The following is a 25,306-nucleotide window of genomic DNA, read 5'->3' on the forward strand; positions in this document are numbered from 1 at the left end:
ATTCCGCCTGAACACACAACTATGTAGCCACAAAAAGTAAATACAGCACCGAGAATGTATGCAGATCTGCTAGAATATTCTATTTATTACCACTAACCATGAAAATGGAAGCATCATTATATCCCCCTAAGGCGTCCTACACCTTAATAGTAGTAATAAACAGCATAGTAAACTTGGCACATCTACAAACACACATGCTTAGAATACCAGTGCGTTTACCCTAAAATTGTTTTTGGCCTGGTGCATCACAGTAGAGTAGGCAAAATAAGAAGTCTTGTTTCAGCAAGTCAATAGCAAACAGGTGGGAGGACGGCAAGCAATTAAAAAAATAAACAAAAAATAAAACGATTCTGTTTTTTTTTTTTTTTTTTTAAATCAAGAAAAACATTTACTGACTTAAAGTGAAGAGGGAGAGCTTGAGTGAAAACATTTCAAATAATGCTTTCATCTGTCATTTGTTTTCAAGTACCATGGTTGCAAACATACATTTTTTCAGCATTAATTTTCCGCTGATATTTCTACATGATTGCATTCTACTTGTTCTCTATCGTCTTTTTTAACTGATTAACTGCTTAAAACATTATTTAAAAAATAAAAACCATAAACTCTGCAAAGTACAAACATTTACATCCCTGCACAGTTCTTGTGCATTAGTATAATTTTCTTTATATACATATATACTAACGTGTGCTTAAAATTACACAACTTTAGTATAAACTTAAACAATTAGGTTCTACCAAAGGAGAATTATAAAAAGGAAACCTTGACATGGGGGTAACCGAAAATATGACTAACCATATTATTTGTGTAGTGTTCCATACACATCATAAGAACACTTCTAAGCATTTACAATTCTATAACTGGAGAAACTGACTCACTGAACAAGCCCAGTGTGCTAAGATTTGGGAAAATAATCCTGAAACATTACTTAGGATGAACTTGTACCTTCCATTATAAAACACATTTCTGCAAAATGCTCTTGGAAGCACTGAGCTTCCTGTGGTAAACGTTCAGAAGCCATTTTGTTTTGCAACTTGATGTCACTAAATAAAGGGAAGTTGACAGTTGTGAGCAGCATTTTGCCCAGTGTTTGGACTTGTCACCAAAGCCGCAGTACGATTTCCAGTATTTCCAAAAGCAGGAAAGGAACGTAACTGGCTGCCAATGTTCACATAAATAGGCAATTGTGCATGAATGATTGAAGCCACATGGTCCACCCGTTCCAGGAAAGAACGTCAGTCCGTTGGTATACCCATTAACACCAGTCTTCTTGGTGTTCCTGAAGGGAAAAAATAGAACAAATGAAAGTTAGGTATGATCCATTGCTGCAAGAATTCAAAGTCCGGGGGTTTCAACTGCGATTCTTCAGAAAGAACGTGCCCCATCTGTAGGAGGCTGGACTGGCTTGTAGTGAGTACCAAGGGGTACTTGCACCTTGCACCAGGCCCAGTTATCCCTTATTAGTGTATAGGGTGTCTAGCAGCTTAGGCTGATAGATAATGGTAGCTTAGCAGAGCAGCTTAGGCTGAACTAGGAGACGTGTGAAGCTACTACAGTACCACTTAGTGTCATATGCACAATATCATAAGAAAACACAATACACAGTTATACTAAAAATAAAGGTACTTTATTTTTATGACAATATGCCAAAGTATCTTAGAGTGTACCCTCAGTGAGAGGATAGGAAATATACACAAGATATATATACACAATAGCAAAAATATGCAGTATAGTCTTAGAAAACAGTGCAAACAATGTATAGTTACAATAGGATGCAATGGGGAAACATAGGGATAGGGGCAACACAAACCATATACTCCAAAAGTGGAATGCGAACCACGAATGGACCCCAAACCTATGTGACCTTGTAGAGGGTCGCTGGGACTATTAGAAAATAGTGAGAGTTAGAAAAATAACCCTCCCCAAGACCCTGAAAAGTGAGTGCAAAGTGCACTAAAGTTCCCCTAAGGACAAATGAGTCGTGTTAGAGGAATAATGCAGGAAAGACACAAACCAGCAATGCAACAACTGTGGATTTCCAATCTAGGGTACCTGTGGAACAAGGGGACCAAGTCCAAAAGTCACAAGCAAGTCGGAGATGGGCAGATGCCCAGGAAATGCCAGCTGCGGGTGCAAAGAAGCTTCGACTGGACAGAAGAAGCTGAGGTTTCTGCAGGAACGAAAAGGGCTAGAGACTTCCCCTTTGGTGGACGGATCCCTCTCGCCTTGGAGAGTCGTGCAGAAGTGTTTTCCCGCTGAAAGAACGCCAACAAGCCTTGCTAGCCGCAAATCGTGCGTTTGGCGTTTTTGGACGCTGCTGGGGCCCAGGAGGGACCAGGAGGTCGCAAATTGGACCTGAAGAGAGAGGGGACGTCGAGCAAGACAAAGAGCCCCAACTGAAGCAGGTAGCACCCGGAGAAGTGCCAGAAACAGGCACTACGAGGATGCGTGAAACGGTGCTCGCCGAAGTTGCACAAAGGAGTCCCACGTCGCCGGAGACCAACTTAGAAAGTCGTGCAATGCAGGTTAGAGTGCCGTGGACCCAGGCTTGGCTGTGCACAAAGGATTTCCGCCGGAAGTGCACAGGGGCCGGAGTAGCTGCAAAGTCGCGGTTCCCAGCAATGCAGCCCAGCGAGGTGAGGCAAGGACTTCCCTCCACCAAACTTGGACTGAAGAGTCACTGGACTGTGGGGGTCACTTGGACAGAGTCGCTGGATTCGAGGGACCTCGCTCGTCGTGCTGAGAGGAGACCCAAGGGACCGGTAATGCAGCTTTTTGGTGCCTGCGGTTGCAGGGGGAAGATTCCGTCGACCCACGGGAGATTTCTTCGGAGCTTCTGGTGCAGAGAGGAGGCAGGCTACCCCCACAGCATGCACAAGCAGGAAAACAGTCGAGAAGGCGGCAGGATCAGCGTTACAGAGTTGCAGTAGTCGTCTTTGCTACTATGTTGCAGGTTTGCAGGCTTCCAGCGCGGTCAGCAGTCGTTTCCTTATCAGAAGGTGAAGAGGGAGATGCAGAGGAACTCGGATGAGCTCTTGCATTCGGTATCTGAAGTTTCCCCAGAGACAGAGACCCTAAATAGCCAGAAAAGAGGGTTTGGCTACCTAGGAGAGAACACAGGCTACTAACACCTGAAGGAGCCTATCAGCAGGAGTCTCTGACGTCACCTGGTGGCACTGGCCACTCAGAGCAGTCCAGTGTGCCAGCAGCACCTCTGTTTCCAAGATGGCAGAGGTCTGGAGCACACTGGAGGAGCTCTGGACACCTCCCAGGGGAGGTGCAGGTCAGGGGAGTGGTCACTCCCCTTTCCTTTGTCCAGTTTCGCGCCAGAGCAGGGGCTAAGGGGTCCCTGAACCGGTGTAGACTGGCTTATGCAGAATTGGGCACATCTGTGCCCAAGAAAGCATTTCCAGAGGCTGGGGGAGGCTACTCCTCCCCTGCCTTCACACCATTTTCCAAAGGGAGAGGGTGTCACACCCTCTCTCAGAGGAAGTTCTTGGTTCTGCCATCCTGGGCCAGGCCTGGCTGGACCCCAGGAGGGCAGATGCCTGTCTGAGGGGTTGGCAGCAGCAGCAGCTGCAGTGAAACCCCAGGAAGGGCAGTTTGGCAGTACCAGGGTCTGTGCTACAGACCACTGGGATCATGGGATTGTCCCAACTATGCCAGGATGGCATAGAGGGGGCAATTCCATGATCATAGACATGTTACATGGCCATATTCGGAGTTACCATGGTGAAGCTACATTTGGTAGTGACCTATATGTAGTGCACGCGTGTAATGGTGTCCCCGCACTCACAAAGTTCAGTGAATTGGCTCTGAACAATGTGGGGGCACCTTGGCTAGTGCCAGGGTGCCCACACACTAAGTAACTTTGCACCTAACCTTTACCAGGTAAAGGTTAGACATATAGGTGACTTATAAGTTACTTAAGAGCAGTGTAAAATGGCTGTGAAATAACGTGGACGTTATTTCACTCAGGCTGCAGTGGCAGGCCTGTGTAAGAATTGTCAGAGCTCCCTATGGGTGGCAAAAGAAATGCTGCAGCCCATAGGGATCTCCTGGAACCCCAATACCCTGGGTACCTCAGTACCATATACTAGGGAATTATAAGGGTGTTCCAGTAAGCCAATGTAAATTGGTAAAATTGGTCACTAGCCTGTTAGTGACAATTTTAAATAAATGAGAGAGCATAACCACTGAGGTTCTGGTTAGCAGAGCCTCAGTGAGACAGTTAGGCACCCCACAGGGAACATACACATGCACACCTATGAGCACTGGGGCCCTGTGTGACAGGGTCCCAGTGACACATACATATAGGCTACAAACCTATGAGCACTGGGGTCCTGACCAGCAGGATCCCAGTGACACATAACAACCATACTGAAAACATGGTGTTTTCACTATGAGCACTGAGGCCTGGCTATCAGGATCCCAGTGAGACAGTGAAAACAGTGACAAACACCCTGACATACACTCACAAACAGGCCAAAAGTGGGGGTAACAAGGCTAGAAAGAGGCTACCTTCTCACACCATCTCAAGAAAAACGAGAAAGAAAAGTAAAATACGATAGCATTAGTGCAGCTCAATATTCTGCCAGCATATATCCAATCAGGACGGCAGAGTGTTACTTCCCAGGGAAGTCATTTGATAATTCATAAAGTCCAAACAGTACCCAAATCCCAATAATTAGTATTTTATTATTTAAAACATATGCATTACAAATAGCTAGCATTAGAAAAATTTAAAATAAATCACAAATGGAATTTATGCAAATTAAATGTAAGAGAAGAAAAGTATTCCTTAAAACATTCACACAAATGCAAAATAAGGAAGGAATCACATAAGCAACAGAGCAAAAATGAACAATAGACAAACGACAGTAAAACCATTAGCTTATACACAGCTTCAAAAGACTCAAATACATTAATTAAATATAGAAGTCAGTAAATGTCGAAAGTCTGGATGCAATCCATCCAACAGGCCATCCAGAGACAAACTGGTTACACCCATCCTTGTACTGCTCATAACCATAAAATAAATACATTAAAACAGTTAGAATTTGAGTCTCAGATTCTTTCACAAGGTCAATGACTATCCACAAAACTCGGCATGATTGTAACATAAGGATCAACGAATGGGACAAGAGGTTGCCAAGTTCTGATTCTGGGTTGTGTTGAACAATTCTAAGGAGTATTTCTTGAGTGGTTTTGCCAAAATATACTGTAGTCTACAATGACATTTACTACAGTACACATAATTCACAGTACTGCATGAAGTATAGGTCAGAAACCAGAACGATTTGCAACCATGTCTGAAAACCGTACAATTACAGTGGAGGCACTTGCAAAGTCCACAGTTAAAATGCCCAAATTACAGGTTCCATAACCATCAGCTCTGTGCAGGATTTAGAAGGTCCCTTAAAAGCCCTGGCCAGGTGGTTATGCAAACAGTGCTAAACGTGAAGTGTGGTAGATCAGTAACTACTCTGGTCTTATACAAAAGATGCCAATTTATCATGACAATTTTCTTAATGTCATTACTCAAATAGCCAAAGATAACACAAAGGAGATTGGCCACTTGTGTTTTTTAATTACATTCTCAGTGAAAAATCGTGATGACCACACCAATCCTCTTAACGAAAGTCCAGCTAAATGTTTAAAATAGTCTATTGGAAGTAGTTTCTCTTACAGAATTAGTTCTTCAAGAAAAAAAGTCTGTTTCATTAGAACAACTCCTAAGGACTCTTAAAAAGCATTACGTCCTCCAGTGATGGCAGCAAGCTCCTAAGTCGACGAGATGGTGTGGCTGACTTTTGGGTCATTCTGAAAGGTGGGTGTAGCCTTATGTCCATCAGGACAGGGCTGGCGGGAACAGTGGGAGGATGCTTAAATCAGTTTGCTATGCGTTTTATTTTGGATTCCACTGATAAGAATGTAAAATGCAGCTTTCCTTATTAGTATTGAGTGAAGAAATACTTGGATGCCTCGGCCTATTAATTCAATGTATGATTCAGGAATATGAATACAGGAAGGGGAATATGTGCTCCCCTTACCTACAGAGTGAGGCAGTCTTCTCAGTGCTGCCTGCACCCAAGACACTTCCTACGATGGAGGGTGCCGCACCGAGGGGGCCACACATCTGCCGTCGCTGACATCCCCTGGGGTGAACAGACACCTCTGCTCTCTGGAGTAGCCTGCATGCTTCTACAGTAACCACCTACAGGCATGGCCCACCCGCTCCAGAGAGGGCTATCTGCCGCCAGGGACTGCTACTCTCCTCGCTGCCCATCACACAGACCTCGCTCCTGCCCTTCAGGCCATCTGCAGGCAGTACTGGGACATGCAACTGCATCAGCCTCATCCTCCTGCATGGATGTAGCCAGCGGATGTTTCCCAGCAACGGTGTTGCGGATCGTTGGACAGCCACTAGGGGTCTACTGGTCTCTCCACCTGCATTGCCACAGGGGTGGCTTCTTGGAATTATAGCCCCCACCCCACCCATATTACTCCCGCACTAGGTTCTCCTTTGTCCAACCCCATAAAACAAGATGGTGCCAGGGACGGAGTGACTTTAGCACCCCTCTTCCCCCTGGCCAAAACTAGAAAGCCAAATCTTTGCCAGCCTCTTCCCCACATGCGATCATTTTGTAGCATCCTAACCCCCAGTCACTATCGGGCGCAGGTGATGTGGGGGTCTGAGGAGCAGATTGGAGCATGACCGTTCCTCTTTCTGTGTCCGCGATGCCACAGGGGAGGCCATGGAGGATTCAAGCCATCCCCATTCTACTGATGAGCTGCGGGCCTTGAGAGGTGAGGAGACTGAGTCTACTTATCCCCCCCCCCGCCAGTGTCCTGTTGGACCTTTGTGCTGCTTGTGGGTGACAGAGGGCAGTAGGTGTGCACATTGAGTGCCTCTTCGACTACAGTTCAGCTCATAGCCCTGCGTCTTCGACTACAGCTCGGTCCAACTATGACTTCTCTCCCACCTAGCCCCCCCAACTGATCAGGGATCCCTGCCCCTCTTAGGGGTGGTTTTGCAGGAGACTGGCAGCAGCTGCAGTCCAGCTCCATCTTACCTGCATGGCTGGCACCTCCTCAATCCTTGACCTCCCGGTGGCCCAAACTGCACTTACATACATAATCCACCCTGTTTTAGCCTCCCCCAGCTGCTGTCCCCTACACGGATGACAGCTGCCTTTCAGTTGTTCCAATTGTCAGTGGAAAGGCCATGTGACAACTTTTCTTCACAGAAGTGATTGGGGGTGGGCAAGGGAAGCCTCTGAACTCTTAACCACAGCAAGAAGCCTCCACGGATCTTATCCTGAAGGAGATTACCACGGTGGGCAGGAGGTTGGGTTCCATTGACATAAAGGTTTGTACCTTGTAGTCGAAATGTAAACTCAGAACGGACCTAGGCTCCCTTCCACTAAAGCATACATCCCATGTGGAAGAAAGACTGGACTCCACAGACTTCTGAGGTGCGGATATTTGGCACCTCAAACAAAAAGCTGTACAATTGGAAGACAGAGCCAGCAGGGACAATGTCAGATTCTATGGGGTACTGGAGAAAATGGAACAGGGCAACAACATCCAAGGCCTGCTGGGGCGTTTACTTCTCCAGTGTTGGCCGTGACTTTCACCCTGCCACTCAAATTTCAAAAGGCATCACCGGAGGTCAATGCACATCCCTGACTGATCGCCTCTTCCCTCGGCATGAACAGGCTCACCACGGCCACTCCACAGTCCACAAGCATCACCCCTATGACCTGGAGGGCCACAAGATCAAACCCTGCGGATAACAATGGATGGCAAGTCAAAGGACCTTGAGAACTTGGCCCTCTTTCTTGACAGTTTGGACGACCTCTGAACTGACATCTTCCCAGTCCTCTTCAGACCTCAACACCTGTTTGTTCGGCTAGAGGTGTCCTCGACAGTTTTCCACAAGCAAGATGAATGTGACTGAGCCATTCAACATGTGGCTGAGCTCAAATAGGATAACTGTAAAGAAAAATACAGATTGCCCTTGAAGCCGACTCAGGGAACGAGCAGCGGCTCCTCGGAGCAGCTACCCAACTCCCAAATCCTCTTCTTTGATCAATGATCGTTATTTATTATACACTAAGCATTGTTACACACTCCTCTGCACAGCTTCCCAACGAAGAAGGATAAAGTCAGCTAAGTATTACCAAATCCTCTTGTCTGATCAGCGAGTGTTATGTATTATACACTATATGCTGTTACACGCCTCTGCTGGCTGCTGCCTCTCCCCCCAGGAGCCAACCATATCAGTGTCCTCCTTTCTTCATATTCCCCCACCCCCTGGCTGTCTCTCTGTTGTTTTGCTACTATGGATACCCACTTGGCTTGTCACTTCAACTGCCTTACAAAGGCAGGTCCCTTCTCACGTCTCCTCCATTTGCTTGCACGCTCTACCCGGAAGGTGGCATGGTGTTTGTACTATATTTATGCATCCTTAGAGAACCCTCCCGTGCCTTGTGGCTAGTGACTCTGCCCGAGGTTTAGATCCCCTGTAGGAAAGTACCATCTTTCTTGGTATGTTACCCCCAATTTCTGCCAGTTTGTCAGTATGTTTTGCTTGTCTCACTGGGATCCTGCTAACCAGGACCCTAGTGCTCATAGTTTGTGGCCTAGGTGTGTGTTGTCAGTATGCTTAACTGTGTCACTAACGTTCTGCTAACCAGAACTCCAGTGCTTCTGCTCGCTCTACTTACCAAATTTGTCACTATACTTTAGTGACTCCATATTCCAATTCTAATTAGCACACTGGAACCCCCCCTTATAAGTCCCTAGTATATGGTACCTAGGTACCCAGGGCATTGGGGATCCAGGAGATCGTTATGGGCTGTAGCATTTCTTTTGCCACCCATAAGGCCCTAAGACAAGCCTTTCTTCAGGACTGCCACTGCAGCCTGAGTGAAATAGTGCACACACTATTCACAGCCATTTTCACTGCATTTAAGTAACTTATAGGTCACCTATATGTCTAACCTTCATTTACTGAAGGCTAGGTGCAAAGTTACTGTGTGTGAGGGCACCACTGCACTAGCAAAGGTGCCCCCACGTTGTCCAGGGCCAATTCCCAGGACTTCGTGAGTGCGGGGATATCATTACACATGCACTACATATGTCATTACATATTTGTAGTTTCACAATGGTAACTCCCAATATGGCCATGTGAGGTGTCTAAGATCATGGAATTGTCCCCCCATTCCAAATATGGCATTGGGGGGCCAATCCCATGCACCCTGGGGGCTCCACCATTGACCCCCAGTACGGCCAAATCAGCTATCTGAGGTTTCCACTGCAGCCCCAGCTGCTGCCACCTCACAGACAGGTTTCTGCCCACCTGAGGACTGAGCAACTCAATCCCAGGAAGGCATAACAATGCATTTCCTTTGGGGGGAGCGTGTTACACCCTCTCCCTTTGGAAATAGGTGTTACAGGCTTAGGAAGGGTAGCCTCCCAGAGCCTCTGGAAATGCTTTGAAGGGCACAGATGGTGCATTGGTTCAGGGACCCCCAGTCCCTGCTCTGGCACGAAACTGAACAAAGGAAAGGGGAGTGACCACTCCCCTATCCATCACCACCCCAGGGGTGGTGCCCAGTGCTCCTCCAGTGTGTCCCTGGCATTAGCCATCTTGGATTCCAAGGTGTGGGGACACTCTGGAGACCTCTGAGTCGTCAGTACCAGCAGGTGATGTTAGAGACCCCACCTGATGGTGCATACCTGGGTAGGTAGCCAATCCCCCTCTCAGGGCTATTTAGGGTCTCTCCTTGGAGTGTTTCCTCAGATTCAGTGTGCAAGTCTCCTCTAGGAATCCTCTGCATCAACTTCTGATTGTCGGATCAACCTCAGACTGCTCCAGGAACCGCTGTAACTGCAACAAAGTATCAAGGACGACTCCTGTGACCTGCAACTTCCGCTCCAGCAAGCGTTTGCAACAGTTTCCAAGGTGTGCACACTCTGAGGACTGCCTGTCTTCACCCTGCACCAGAAGAATCTAAGGAATCTCCCGTGGAGTGACGGAGTCACTTCCCTGCTTCTGTAGGCATCCTTCTTCGACAACGACCGGTACTCTGGGACTCCTCTCCTGACGACGAGCGTGCTCCCTAGAACACAGGTGGTGGACCGAAGTGACCCAGACTGTCCAAAGGTCCAGCTGTCCAAATTTGGTGAAGGTAAAAGCTTGCCTCCCGGTACTGCGACAGTACCTCTGTGCACCGCGTCTTCTCCAGCTCCTTGAGCTTCTGTGCACTTCTTCCAAGAATACTTCGTGCACAGCATAGCCCAGGTCCCCAGCACTCCATCCTGCGACACACAGCTCCCTTTAGTTGTTCTACGGCAGCGTGGGACCTTCCAGTGTAGTGCTGCTATGACCGCACTTTGCATCTTCTTTGTACCCGTGTTCTGGGACTCCCGTGGGTGCTGCCCGGTCTTCTGAGGGCTCTCTGAAGTGCTGAGAGCCACCTCTGTCTCCTCAGTCTGAGTTGGGACCCCAGGTCCCTCCTGGGTCAAAGCAGCTCCTTTTTTACGCAAACAGCGTACTTGCTTGAACCAATGCTTGTTGGAGGAATCCAGCAACACAAACAGCCTACATCCAACAACTCGACGTGGGACATCACCTGCACCAAGCAGGAACCTGCAGCCATCTTCTTTGGTGCTCTTCTGTACTTTTTTTCTTACCAGAGAATCCACTTTTGCACCATCTTCTAGGTTGGCAGGGGCTGCTGTCCTTCCTGGACTCTTCTTCGACTGCTGGACTTGGTCTCCTCTCTTCACAGGTCTTCAGGTCCAGGAATCCATCATTTGTTGATTGCAGTCTTGCTTGGTTCTTACAAAATCTCTTATCATGACTTGATGTGTGTCCTGAAAAAACTTGCTGTACTTTACTCCTTCTTTCATGGGCTCTGGGGTGGGGTACTTTACTTACCTTTTCTGTTTGCCTACACTCCCAGCAACCCTCTACACACTACACTTGCCTAGGGGGGGAATTTGTGATTCACATTCCACTATTTTAGTATATGGTTTGTGTTGCACCTAGGCCCATTGCAATCTATTGTATTTTCTACTGTTTGCACTATTCTATGACTGTTTACTTGCCTGATTTTGGTTACTAGTGTTGTTGTTAGCTTTTATTTCTGTAAAAAACAAGTACCATAAAAGCACATCACAAATTCACAATTTTACAAAAATAGACTATGTATAAAAATCCTACGATATAAATCATTCTCCCTGTAAAAGATTCGTGCAATATTGTAGAATCGTGCAAAATACAAAGTTTTTGATAATAACTATCATAGATCAAGTATGTTCCTGAATAAAAACAATATAAATAAGATGAAAATAGAAAACATTCACATTATAGGCTCCTATTTAGGAGATGGCTTTAACATTTTTGTTCTCACATGCCAGATTTTATCTAAGTAACTGGCTAGGGCAAATGCCACCGCACCCTGGGTATTAGACCTAAAAATTCTAAGGGCTGCAAACCAGTTTTGAAAGTCCATGGTTCTGCAAAGAGGTATTATCCATTTAATTTGTTGTTTATCGTAAGCAGGACAATGGAATAGTACATGTGCACTGCATTCGGGAAGGCCACAGCCCATTGGGCAAAGGTTGGCATGAGGATCATCTTTACACCAGGTACAGGTAAAAGTACGTAACGGTAGCAAGCCTAGCCTGATTCTGATGTAGAGGGCACGGGCTCGGGGGAATGTAATCAAATCCATATATGATTCAAACTGATAGTGACATTTGGCTGATGTAAACTTATCTGTCAAGCTACCTAAAGGGACCTCTTCTAATTTGCCCAGTTTTAGCCTCAGCCAGTATGCATCCTTAACAATATATGCCACATTTTTGGGTAGTTCACAAGGGACCATCCAAAAATGGGCCAACCCCAAATTGGTCAGACTAACTAACATAATTGCACCACGTGATTTTTCCCGTATTGTTTTCACTGATCAAGGCATTCAGCCATGTACTGAATGGGCTAAGTGTATCCAAGGAGCATATTCTGATCCAGTATAATATTGGTTTCAGCGCAGCTATATGTGCAATAGAGTCTAAATTCACGTCCATACGGACAGGCATCGTAGGGGAACTAGTGGGTATTCTGAGGATAGATTTTATAAAATAATTTTCAGCGATCTCCAAATCCTTCAAGTTACCATGTCCCCATAACTCCGCTCCATACAGAGCGCTCCCTCTTGCCTGTAGCTTATATATTTCTATTGCTGGAGAAATTGCAAACCTAGGGGACCTGTTTGCAAATCTCAAAACACCACCCAGATTCTGTTTCAAACACATATGTGCCCTCGTTAACTGCGCCTGCCATCTATGCGTATCCTCCAATCTAACCCCCAGATAAACAAATTCGGCAACTCTCTCCAACTCTACCCCTTCCGTAAAGATTCTCTTTCTTACTTTGTGTTTATTGTCACCGAAGATCATATACTTGGTTTTCGTAGAATTAACTTCAAGGCTGTGGTCTTTACAGAAGGACGTGAATTTTAGGAGTAAGTTTGTTAAACCAGAAGCAGTTTGGGATAACAATAATGTATCGTCCGCAAAGAGCAGGCATGGTGTCTTCACCGCCCCTAGTTTGGGAGCATCATTGTCACAGGCGAATAGGTAAGGAATACAAGCATTTATAAATATTAGAAACAGGGTTGGAGCCAAAACGCACCCGTCTCACTCCCCTTTTAATTGGGATCTCGCTTGTTACTTCCCCATTTACTCCCCATCTAATTTTAGCAAAGGTCTTGGTATACAAGCTTTTGATTGTATTTAGTAGGGGGCTTGGGAGTCCTACTCTATCCAATACCTCCCACAACTTTTGGCACAGGACCAAATCAAATGCGGATCTGAGATCCACAAAGGCTACGAATAGCTTCCCTCCTTCCAGATCCACAGACTTCCATTTAATCGTGAGGAATCTGAATATCTCGTTGATTGTGCTCATTTTTTGCCAAAAGCCTGCTTGGAAGTCACTCAAGATTTGTGATTCTTGCAGCCATTCCTTGTTTCTCGTCAGAATCTGGTGGCAGAATATTTTTGGGAGATTGTCCAAAAGGCTGATTGGCCTGTAGTTCATTGGATCAGATCTGGTTCCCTTTTTATAAATAGGTATGATAATAGCGCCACTCCAGGTACGGGGGTCATTTCCGCTGGCCAAAACTGCGTTTGATACTTTGTTTATATATGGACCCCATATCTCTAGGTCAGATCTATACAAGTCAGCAGGAATGCCATCGAGACCAGGAGCCTTTCCAGCTTTTTGGGTCATAATGGCCTTTTTCGTTTCAGATAATGTAAATGGCATGGGGCTATTATCAGAGGAAGAACCAGTTTTGTGCACCTCAAGATCACAAGCTTCCTCTTCATAGAGTTTCATAAAATGAGCAGCCCAAATGTCAGAGGAAATATGGCAATTGGGTCTATGGTCCTGGTTTCGCCCATTGGAAGCTACCAAGGACCAAAAGCATTTTGTATGCTTTTCCCTGGCTGCTGTCAATAGCTTCTGCCAGGACGCCATTTCCCAATTATTTTTGGCATGCTTTATTACTAGGGCATACTCACGGCTGGCGCTAATTATCAAAGTCTTGTCTTTAGATTTAATTGCTTTAATCAGGCCATTTTTAGCATCCCTACATGCTTTGTCAAACCAACTGTGACGAGAGCCCACTGGGCGTTTGATTTCTTTGATAGTTTATAGGAAAAGGTCCCGCAGAGTGACAAATAGGGCCGTGCGGAGGCTCAGGATCTCATTAGGAGAGTGAAAGGAAGGGGCTTCCACTAACTGATGAGTTGATACTAAGTCGTGCATAGTCCTCCGCAATTTACTTGACTTTTGAAAACACTCCCATTTCAGGGCACGCTTGTTGGAGGAAACTGTTAGGGGCAGGGGAGCTCTCTTACTACATTGAAATAAAATAAGACCCTCGTAGGTGACTAAAATCGGAGCATGGTCACTAGTGTACTGTTTTCCTACATGCATATCATGTATGCTGTTCCAAATTATTGTATCAATTACCACATAATCCGATGTGCTACTATATGGCCTCTAAAGAAAAGTGGGCTTTGCAGGTGTATCCGAGAGAAAGTGCCCGTTCCTAGGGCGAAGGCCATGGGTGATCATAAAATGTATAAATTGGAGCGCTATACCATTGGAGTTGGCCTGTTTCTTTAGAGAGGAGAAGGGAGGAATGTTCCATGTTACATCTTCTAGCTGGGTTACCTCAGAAAAAGCACAATTTGGTTCAAGCGTTACATTTAAGTCTCCCGCAATAAAAATGAAGTGAGAGCTTATGTATTCTGATACTAGAGCATTCAATGCATGGAAGGCTTTGGACAATTGGTTTGAGGGGCCTGGTCTATTGTAAATGTTCACACATAATAGGGAGGAACCGCACTTCTGCTTTATGGATAAGGCCAATATATCTTCTGAGTCCACTGAAATTTCTTTGATTTTCTCCGTAACTGTGATCTTTAGCCATGTAATAAGCTCTCCAGCAGCTCTCCCCATCGGGGAAGGACTTGCTGATTTACAATAAGATTTGAAACCTAGCCAAAATACATTATCTATCATCCATGTTTCTTGGAAAAAGCAGATGTCAAATTTGTCAATATACTCCCCCCAATCTGGATCGTCTAATTTAGTGCGAATTCCTGCCAGATTCCATGACAGAAGGTTAGGAGTTAAATACTCCTCACTTACATTCATCTTCCGTGGAGGTGTAAGACTACACATATTACCATTAAAATTACTAGAGCAAAAGTTAAGCGGAACATTTTCTGTAATTGACAGTGGAAATTCCTCCCTCCATTTGGCGAAAGGCTCTACTGGGGCCCCCTTTTCCCCAAAGAATGTGGTGTAGGGGGGCCCCCTATGATCCCGTACAAGAATAAGTCAGTTAGTTTCAGCTGCCAGGAGTAATTGTGCAGGACTCTCTGGTATTGGTAATACGTTCTCGGGGGCACTCTCCGGATTGTTGGACTGGTCCAAGATTCTCTTTGGAGCTGGTAAGTTTGAGATTGGCACATAGTCATCTTCAGGCCAACAACTTTTGAAGTAAATCTTCGAGCCATTTTGCAGAGGGTTTCGCATTTCTAAGGATAGAAGACCCCTTACCAGATCTGAAGTGGATAATGTCAGCTTTATTATATCCAGTTGACCCTCCGATGTGGTATATCGCTGTGCAAAGATTATATCTGAGTGTATTACAGAACTGCATTGTCAAGTGTGCCGAATCCAGTGTATGACTATTTTTTAGGGGCGTTGTGTCTTCTTTAATGTTTGTTGCTAAGGAGGGAACTCTACACATGTAAATTGAGTGTCCGCAGTCTCTAGACTGATATACGTTTTGAGCAGAGTTTGCGACCCTTGCATGTATTGGATGAGCCGATGTTGACACGTAAGGATTTTTTATTCCAAAGAAACTGTTATGACCAGACGATAAAACAGTACTTGATCATGTAAGCGCCCGGAGTGGAGATTTTTCCTTGGTTTCCCTAGAAACAGGTACTTTGTGGGGTCTGGTTTTAGTAATTGGCTCAGGGTTATTTGAATTACAGATTTCCCTGGCAGTACTTTTAGAGCGAAGTAGAGACAAGACCTCAGCTAAAGAAATTTTTAGGTCTTTCACCTCTTCTTTTAATTCTACAACAAGAGTTAGCAAATCCTTCTGGGAGGGAAAAATGGGATGTTGGCTTGTAGATTGTTCATTGGAGAAGCCCAGATCTTCATTATGGCCCAGGGACTCCAAAACAGAAAAGCAGTTGGAACACGGATCTCATGAACTATCACACTTCTGGCTGAGGTTTCCTCCACACTTGACAGAGCTCCATATGGACCCCCTTTATTTTGGGTTAGGCTTTCTGCTTGAGAAGGCAGAAGCCTCGTGGTGGCATCGCTAGTAGGGATCTTTCCCTTTTCACAGGGTTTGAGAAAAGTTGTGAGGGAGCCATTTTTTAAACACTTCTGTGGGTCTTTATCTTTTTTGGTCAATAAGGCCTCCACTTCCTCTATTAAATGGTCAATGTCGTCTGTCACACAACGAGACGAGGCGCGGGATGTTTGAAATAGCTTAGGGATCTTGGGCTGGGCATTACCCCCTGGCGGACTGTTCCTGGCCTTTCGTTTCCCCATAGAAGCAACTCGCTATAACTTAGGGATGCCTAAACGCCTGACAATGAGGAGGTGAATACGCGGGATTCCGGACTTCTGATGTACAAACTCCTACCTTGTTTCAACGAGGGATTGCCCAGCCTGGCCTTCTGTCGGTCTCTGACGGGCACGGACGGGCCTGCCCTTGGCCCGGGCGCGTCCCGCGCCGCAGGGTGTTGCGGCACGCTTAGTAGCGCCCGCGATGCAAGGCCCAGCCCCCTCCGGTCCAGCAAGTGCTCCTGGGACTCGTGGTCCCACCAGGAGCCGAGGGTGAAGTCAGGAAGGTGCCGCGGGGTGTTGCGGCGCGCTTAGTAGCTCCCGCGATGCAAGGCCCAGCCCCCTTCGGTCCAGCAAGTGCTCCTGGGACTCGTGGTCCCACCAGGAGCCGAGGGTCAAGTCAGGAAGGTGCTGCGGGTATTGCGGCGCGCTTAGTAGCGCCCGCGATGCAAGGCCCAGCCCCCTCCGGTCCAGCAAGTGCTCCTGGGACTCGTGGTCCCACCAGGAGCCGAGAGTGAAGTCAGGAAGGTGCCGCGGGGTGTTGCGGCGCGCTTAGTAGTGCCCGCGATGCAAGGCCCAGCCCCCTCCGGTCCAACAAGTAAGTCAGGAAGGTGCCGCGGGGTGTTGCGGCGCGCATAGTAGCGCCTGCGATGCAAGACCCAGCCTCCTCCGGTCCAGCAAGTGCTCCTGGTACTCGTGGTCCCACCAGGAGCCGAGGGTGAAGTCAGGAAGCTACTAGTGTATATATTCTGAATAATACTTACCTCCAGAAGGAGTATTGCCTCTAAGATATTTCTGGCCTTTTGTCACTAAAATAAAGTACCTTTATTTTTGGTAACACTGAGTATTGTCTTTTATTGTGTATAAGTACTGTGCAGCTATAGTGGTATTGCAGGAGCCTTGCATGTCTGCTAGTTCAGCCTAAGCTGCTCTGCTACAGCTACCTATAGACAGCCAAAGCTGCTAGAACACTGCCAACATTTCACTAATAAGCGATAACTGGACCTGGTATAGGGTGTAAGTACCTTAGGTACCCACTACAGACCAGGCCAGCCTCCTACATTCCCCCCTGACAAAAGTTTGCATCACCCTAGCGCCACATTGTGTAATTTGGGATTACTTATCCCCTACCACCTACCCTCACCCTAACACCCCCCACCCCCACACACCCAATCTCTTACCTCCTTCTTGAAGTACCCATGCCTTAGTTATGGCACTCACAAAGGGGTAAAGCATGTGTACAACTAGTTTTATACACTGCAAGTCTCCCTTCTCCCCCCCTTCCCTTCCGGCCCACTTGTTTTATCCCCTCAGTACCAGTCTCCAGTCTCCTCCTTCCCTTGACACTGTTGCTGTCCAACTCACCTTCCTCTCTATCCCAGGGACCACTACACAGCCCAGATGCTTCACCTTTGGTATCTGCACTACTATGCCTTAAGTAGCCCCTCCTATATCCCATCCACTATGCATCATGTCCTGCAATGTCAATGGTCTGACCCACTATGTGAAGCAGCTGAAGACACTCTACTATTTGGCCCCCAAAGGGGCAGATCTCACCCTATTCCAAGAAACACAACGTTTCCTTCTGAAGCCTTTAACCTCCACAGAGGCTGGGTGTTACAGGTCCTCTACAGTTGTTGTTCACACCCTCTTGCCTGACTAGAGGTCAGCCTCTCAGAGCTCCAGGAAATGTCAGGTTGCCATTCTGATACATAAATACCTTCCCTGTTCGTTACTGCACTCCTGGAACGATGGGAGTTATGTCCTTGCGAAAATTAAGACCAATGGGACAGTTCTCACTGTGGGTTCTGTGTATGCCCCCAAACAGATCTAAGGGGCCTTTCCTTCTGCAACTCAATGGGATCCTGACAGAACTTGAGGCCAAATGCTTTATTATTCTGGGGGGTGACTGAAACCTGGTGCCTGACATGATACTTGAGCGGACAGGCCCACTTAATGTGGCACACTTTAGAGACAGAGCGTTAAAGAATGACTATGGGATGACCATGGCTCCTCTGACATATGGCGCCTCCTCCACCCGGACAACCGTGAATATGTGCATCTCTCCCCTACCCAAGCCTCACAGGCGTGGATTGATTACATTCTTATTGCCCAGACGACCGTGCCCAAGGTGATATCCATGATGTCAAGTGACATTGTTGAGACATACCTAATCAATCATGCCCAGATTTGTCTACTCCTCGACTAAAAACTCAAAACCCCCACAGGAAACCACAGAGATTTATTACCTTGCGCTAAAAAATGCCCCAAAAAAAGGCATGCCTTTGGGAGCATCTCACTACTAACCTCTCTGACAACAAAGGCTAAGTGAGCTCAGCCCAGACACACTGGGCACCAGTGAAAGCCACAATCTGGGGACAATTAAAGTGATGCAGTGACTGCCAAGAAGAACAGGATTGACAGGCAGGTTTCCCTTGAGCTGGACATTTCACTGATAAGCAGGGCCCATGTTACCAACCTGTCTGACAGTTTGCAGAGTTAGCTGGAGCAGGCAAAAAGGGAGCTTAACTCTCTTTTCATAGCCAAAACAGAGTGCATGCTACATCAACTTAAGGCCCCACACTACGAACAGAGTGAGAAGGCAGGCAAACTATTGGCTGCTCAGTTGTGGCAATGGGAAGCAGCGATGGCTATCCCGCTCATCAAAGACACCTCTGGTAACACTCTAACAGAACAACAAGATATTGCAGCTGCATTTGCAATAGAGTACAGGGATTGATGCATGTTCAGGCCCACAGCTCTACGAGGACACCAAGGAGCGTGTTTTCAGGGCCTCCACCTACCATGTCCTAAAGACGAGGGGAGGACACTCCTAGCAGAGGAAATTACTAAAGAAGGGATCTCCCAGGTCATTGTCAACCTCCCTTACAATAATGACCCGGAAGAAGATGGCTTTCCTGAAGAATACTACAAATGGACAAAAAGGGAAGAGATGGACCCTCTCTAGAATGACAATAAAGTAGCTGAGGTGGTGACCCACCTTGCCGCTTCCCTACACTAGGGCCCTAATCACGGTCATGTCTAAAGAGGCAAAGGATCCCCTTCTGTGCAGCAGCTATCGTAGTATATATATCTACCTAATGTGGATGTTAAGATCCTAGCAGGAATCTTGGGTATGTCTTAAAAAGGTGATCCTTACCCTCATCCACTCTTCCCATGTCAGATTTATGCAAGGGAGATGCTCTCACAACCACCCGAGAACACTGGCCCATGTCCGATAGCTTTCTCAAGATGCACCAGAGAACAGAGTATCGCTCTCATTAGACACCGAGAAGGGGTTCAGTAAGATATACTGTGCATGCACGTTTCATACCCTCCACAAATTTGGTCTCAGTGACTACTCTATTACAAAAGTTAAATGGTTATACAGGGACCCAACAGCACTGGTCAATTGTGGAGGGTTCCTGTCAGAATCCTTTTCAGTATTGCGGGAAATGCAGTCTATACACCTTGCAGACTGCGGGAGAGGACACCACCGAGACTGCAACACGCTCCATATCATCTATCGCTCTCCACAACTGGGGAACGTTTTGGTCCACAATCTGTACCACTGACACCCTGGACCAACATGTCCCCCTTTCTGGGAAATTGGTCATTCTACATGATACAATCAATCTGGCCACACTGACTAATTTTGCGAAGTGCTTGCTATCAACAGCCCTCAAAGCCACAAAGATCTGCGTACTGTGCCACTGGCACTTCCCCCAGGGGTTGATCAACTCTAAATAGTTGACTGAAATATACAAAACTGCGACTTATGAGACACACATATAGACTGAAGGACAGAGTGGAGATGTTCACTCAAGTGGGGCTCCGTTCTGGGATGCATCAGACACAGACAACAGTCATGAGGGTGAAATAGCCTGAGCATGGACAGGAATCCTGGACTGACACCCACTGACTGAGGGAGCTCACCTTGGTTTTCACTCTACGTCCTGATCCCCAGCACACACCATTCCCCATCATGACTCCCCCTCCCACCAATACTGCCTCTCACCAGATGTAGAACCATATTCCCCTTTGGAAATGTCTCGCTCCTCACCACTTTACATACCACTCGGTTATTACCTGATCTTTCCCCTCCCCAGAGTTGCAGTGTGTATGGTTTTGGTGTAGTTTGCATATGCTTGCTGAACCTCTCTCACTTCTTCCTTTGCACTGAGATGTACTACTTGCTATTACTATTTAGCCCACACTCCGGGACGGTTATACAAAATCACTTATTGTTTGATGTATACCCTTGTGAGGACAAAGTTATGTCATGCAGTGACTGACAAGCTCCTCAGCAGATCCATGTATTCATTTGGGGCTCGAGAGTTGGGCATTTTGCATCTTATTTTGCATATTGTACTTCACATACAAAGCTTTGCACACTGTACCCTGACCTGTAGGGTTTGAGTGTTGCGGCTTACAGTGTAAATGTGCTTTTCCCCATGTACTACCTAGGCATGGGGTAGTATGACTATATGACCCGGCTGTGGAACCTGTAAATGAGTACTATATCCTGCCCCCCTGCTTTTTCAAAAAATAATTTAAAAACAAAAAAGGAATGCTAACACACACACCCACAGACCCAAACACCCACATACACATAGGGAAAGGGTTTGAGCCCTCATCTGTCAAATTGAATAGTACCAGCCGTGCACAGCTCAAACGAAAAGTTCTAGAGGAAGTTTCTGGTTCTGTCAGAAGTTGGTCTGGTATTTACAGGCTGAGAATGGCAAAAAAAGGGCATAGTGGAAAAATGTTAACTGTAAATTCTTGTGAGAACCTGCAAGTTAGTGGGGGTATTCGGTTTTTGTTAATATAGTTGACGATAACAACTGGTGAGGACCAACTTTCAAGATCTATATGTAACCTTCAACAAGTGCTGAGGAACAAGTGGAAGGGAGCTGCCAAATTCCAGACACCAACAAACAGTAAGGTGCCACAGAAAAACACGTGGAAGAGGAGTCCTGGCTACATAAAATGTGTTTGGGAAAGAGTTAGGGCGGGGCTAGAGTTCAGTAGAGAAAATCATTTTGCCAAGATGGCAACTTGTTTTTGCTCTATGTTCGCCATTAAGGACGTCCTACAGCCATGAAGGAATGGCTTAGTAGAATGAAGAAGAAGCAGGAAGAAACTCTAATGGTATTACCAGAACCCATGGTTTGTGTTCTGTGCATATATTTACCTTACATGACATCTGAACAAATGCCTTCTATTCCTAGAAATTTTTAAAAATTTCTAAATCTTTTGGAGGTACTGGAGGGCTCTTGTTCCAGTCATCTTCAGGATAAGCTTCAAAGTTCGATGTATCTCCTTCATGGGATACTTTCGGCTTGATAGGGGGCTGTCGAGAAAGGAAAAAATACATTTAAGTAATTTTATTCAACATAACTGTGGCTTGATGAAAGTAAGAAAGTGGTTATTGTCAGCAGCAACTAGTAACATATGGACAACGAAAAAAAAGCAGGTTACTTGGAACATTCAACAAACAAACGCATGACAAAAATGATTTTAAAAAAAAACATTACCCACGAAAGCATATGCAATTTTTGAGGGATGCTTATAAGGATTCATCACAAGTCATAAATCGATAGCAAGGCAAGAAACGGCCTGTGCTGCTTTTAAAATACTGTCAGACCAGTGTTCCCGGGTCAGAGGAGCTCTAGGGCAAATAGGCAAACCTTTTGACACATACTCCCTCTGGTCCTGGAACCAGAAAAACACAAATATTTCTGTGTGGAAAATGAACTGCTGAGTATCTTCTTTTTAGGCTTTCATTTTTAGGGGACACAGAAGTCTAACAATCAAGGCTTACTACTCTCGGAAGGTGGGACGGGTCATAAAGTCTAGTCATGCAACATGTATTATTTACAATGGATAGACTGGTATAAGTTGTGTTTTCCAGTTTAGAAAAAGGGATAAGTTTTGTGCTAAGTGAGGCAAATATGCTTAACAACCTGGAGAAGTCAAATGGCACAAATTAACAATTTGAATAATTAGTTGGAGACACTCTCCATCTTAATGATCAAAATTCTAGTAGGTAAAGTGCAACTGCCCAGTGTTATCTTCCCATATCACTGGTTACTACCCTTCAAATGTTTAATCTCCATAGGAAAAGCGTTTTTTTAGTTTGCTTATATATTCACAAAATTGTCAAAACTAGTGTGCCAGTCACTTTAGCTACTGTCTGGAAAGTTTTGGGGGGTGATTCGTCAGGCAGGGGCCAAGTAAAAGGGGGTCCTAAAACGTGTTTTGCCAATGCGGCAGAAAGAATAAAGTGTAAATAGGATATAAGGGGTAAGGATAGAGTTATCCTGACCCCTTGGGACTAATGGAGGGGTCTGTGAGGGGCCCCTAATGAGCAAGAAGTTGCCCCAAAAAGTTTTTGGGGTTGTGCAAGGATCGGCAGATCCTCTGTGGCGCTCAGCGTGGTCTGGCCCCCATGTAAATCCGTGGCAAATCGACAGATCCAAACCCCAATTAAAACAAAAACACATACACCCACTCACAAACCCACACAGCCACTCACACCCACTCACAAACCCACACAGCCACTCACACCTACTCGCAGACCCACACAGCCACTCGCAGACCCACACAGCCACTCGCAGACCCACACAGCCACTCGCAGACCCACACAGCCACTCGCAGACCCACACAGCCACTCGCACCGACTCACTGACCCACAAAACCACTCACAGACCCACACATAGCCACTCACAGACCTACACATAGCCACTCACAGACCCACACACAGCCACTCACAGACCCACACACAGCCACTCACAGACCCACACACAGCCACTCACAGACCCACACACAGCCACTCACAGACCCACACACAGCCACTCACAGACCCACACACAGCCACTCACAGACCCACACACAGCCACTCACAGACTCACACACAGCCACTCACAGACCCACACACAGCCACTCACAGACCCACACACAGCCACTCACAGACCCACACACAGCCACTCACAGACCCACACACAGCCACTCTCAGACCCACACACAGCCACTCACAGACTCACACACAGCCACTCACAGACTCACACACAGCCACTCACAGACTCACACACAGCCACTCACAGACTCACACACAGCCACTCACAGACCCACACACAGCCACTACAATACCAACTCACAGACCCACTTACTCACACTACCACTCAAACCCACTCACACACATATACAGCCACTCACATATCCACTCAGAACCACAGAACCACTCACAGACCCACAAAACCACTCGCACACCCACTTTGACCCACACAGCCACTCTCGCACCCATACAGCCACTCACGCACCCCACATACACACTGTAGTACAGTTTATATTAAAAAAGGGTGAAATTCACTACAAAAAAAAAGGTTATGGGTACGTTATAGTAAGGAAATAGCATTAAAAACAGAAAGTCACTGAAAAAAGCAAAGGTTACAGGGACGTTATTGTTAGGTTTAGATTGTACACACACAAAACCACAGAAATTCACCAGCTATAGTTATCTCAAGTAACTATAACTTGTGCCTCTAAGGTAGCTATAACTCAAGCCCTAGAATGCACTGCTAATTGCCTCACGTTACATCACTCATGACATCGTCTATCACATCGTTGAAAATCTCACTGCAACATTTGCTACTGATTAATGATGCAAATGGGAAGCTGGCTAAGTCTTTAGCTAAAAATCTAGACAGAAGAGATTCCCATTCTCAGAACCCATTTGGGGATCTCAGCGCAAGCAGGGGCTACTGAGTCACAACCATGGGTATTTGGGCATTATACCACACTATTTCGTGACCCGAAGTACATGGCACAGAAAAAGCACCAACTGACATATTTCAGCACCTGTCTCACAGGGCTAGGAGAACCACTTTATTATTCAGTAAGCAATGGACAAGTTACTTACCCTCGGTAACGCCTTATCTGGTACAGACAATATCGACTTGCAGATTCCTTACCATAGAATTTCCCCAGACACCAATATGGATCCAGAGATTATTCTCAAGCAGTACCCCTAAGTGCCATTAGGTGGCGCTATCAGCTCCGTGTCAGCTGTCTGCATCATCCACACTGAAAATGACATTGTGGGTTCTATATAGGCGGCATCCTGGTGCGTTGCTACCAGTTTCTTTTCACAACTTTCCATGCCACATGCGCGAAGCCATGAAGACCGCGGACCTCTGGTGCGTCAAAACTAGGGCCCTGAAAGGGAGTCACTGTCCCTACAAATCAGTTCACAGAGAGGGGAGGATGGGTGGGTCAGAAAGGATTCTGCAATTAGATAATGTCTCTACCAGACAAGGCGTTACTGAAGCACCACTTTGTCAGGATAGATGGAACGGTAGGGCGGCTTAAATGACAATACCTGCAGCTCACTAAATCTGTGGGCAGATGTAATGGCCGTAAGGAAGGCTGTTTTCAAAGTGAGAAGCCCAAGAGAACAATTGTGGAGATGCTCGAAAGGAGGGCCCATCAGAAATGTTAAATCTAAATTCAAATCCCACTGGAGCATAATGAATGGAGATGGAGGAAACATAAGTAAGGCCTTTAAGGAACCTGTTTATAATTGGAGACAAACAAGGAAGGTTGATTAGACAACCGCAAAAAGCAGAAATGGCAGACAGATGACCTTTGAGAGTGCTCATTGCAGAACCCTGCTGGGCCAGAGAAAAGATAAACAAAACCTCAGAAAGAGGGGCGGAAAGGACGTCAAACTTGTAGGTGCACCATGCCACAAATTTCTTTCAAAAACAAGCATACAAAGATTTTTGGTGGAGGGACACCTGGCTGCCAACATTACATTACTTCAGGTGGAAGGTCAAAAGCTGTCAAATGTCGCTGCTCAATCTCCACACAAAAAGGCGAAGCTGGACAGTTCTGGGTGGAGAACCCTCCCCGGCTGCTGTGACAGAAGATCCTCCCGAAGGGGCAGTCTGATTGGAGGATCGATGGCCATGTTCAATAGCTTGGGATACCAGACTTTTCGTGCCAAGTCCGGAGCCACAAGGAGTACTTGGGCCTGGTTGTTCTCGATCTTCTTGAGCACTCTGAGCAGAAGTGGTATGAAGGGAAGGCGGACAGGTGGCCAGAGTTCCACTAGAGACG

The 25,306-nt window shown here is 46.4% G+C and overlaps 1 protein-coding gene across 1 annotated transcript in view; it reads right to left on the minus strand.

Moving 5' to 3' along the window:
* Positions 1 to 372: 372 nt before the first annotated feature.
* Positions 373 to 25,306, minus strand: part of PRKX (protein kinase cAMP-dependent X-linked catalytic subunit) — a 381,150-nt gene continuing 356,216 nt past the window's right edge. Inside the window, exons 8-9 of the mRNA XM_069204618.1 lie at positions 21,381 to 21,539; positions 373 to 1,279 (exon numbers count right to left, since the gene is read on the minus strand). Coding sequence (XP_069060719.1) covers positions 21,414 to 21,539 — 126 coding nt within the window. The 3' untranslated portion in view covers positions 373 to 1,279; positions 21,381 to 21,413. The remainder of the gene's footprint in view (positions 1,280 to 21,380; positions 21,540 to 25,306) is intronic.

Source organism: Pleurodeles waltl, chromosome 8, assembly GCF_031143425.1.
Source record: "Pleurodeles waltl isolate 20211129_DDA chromosome 8, aPleWal1.hap1.20221129, whole genome shotgun sequence".
In the NCBI taxonomy this organism is placed as follows: domain Eukaryota; kingdom Metazoa; phylum Chordata; class Amphibia; order Caudata; family Salamandridae; genus Pleurodeles; species Pleurodeles waltl.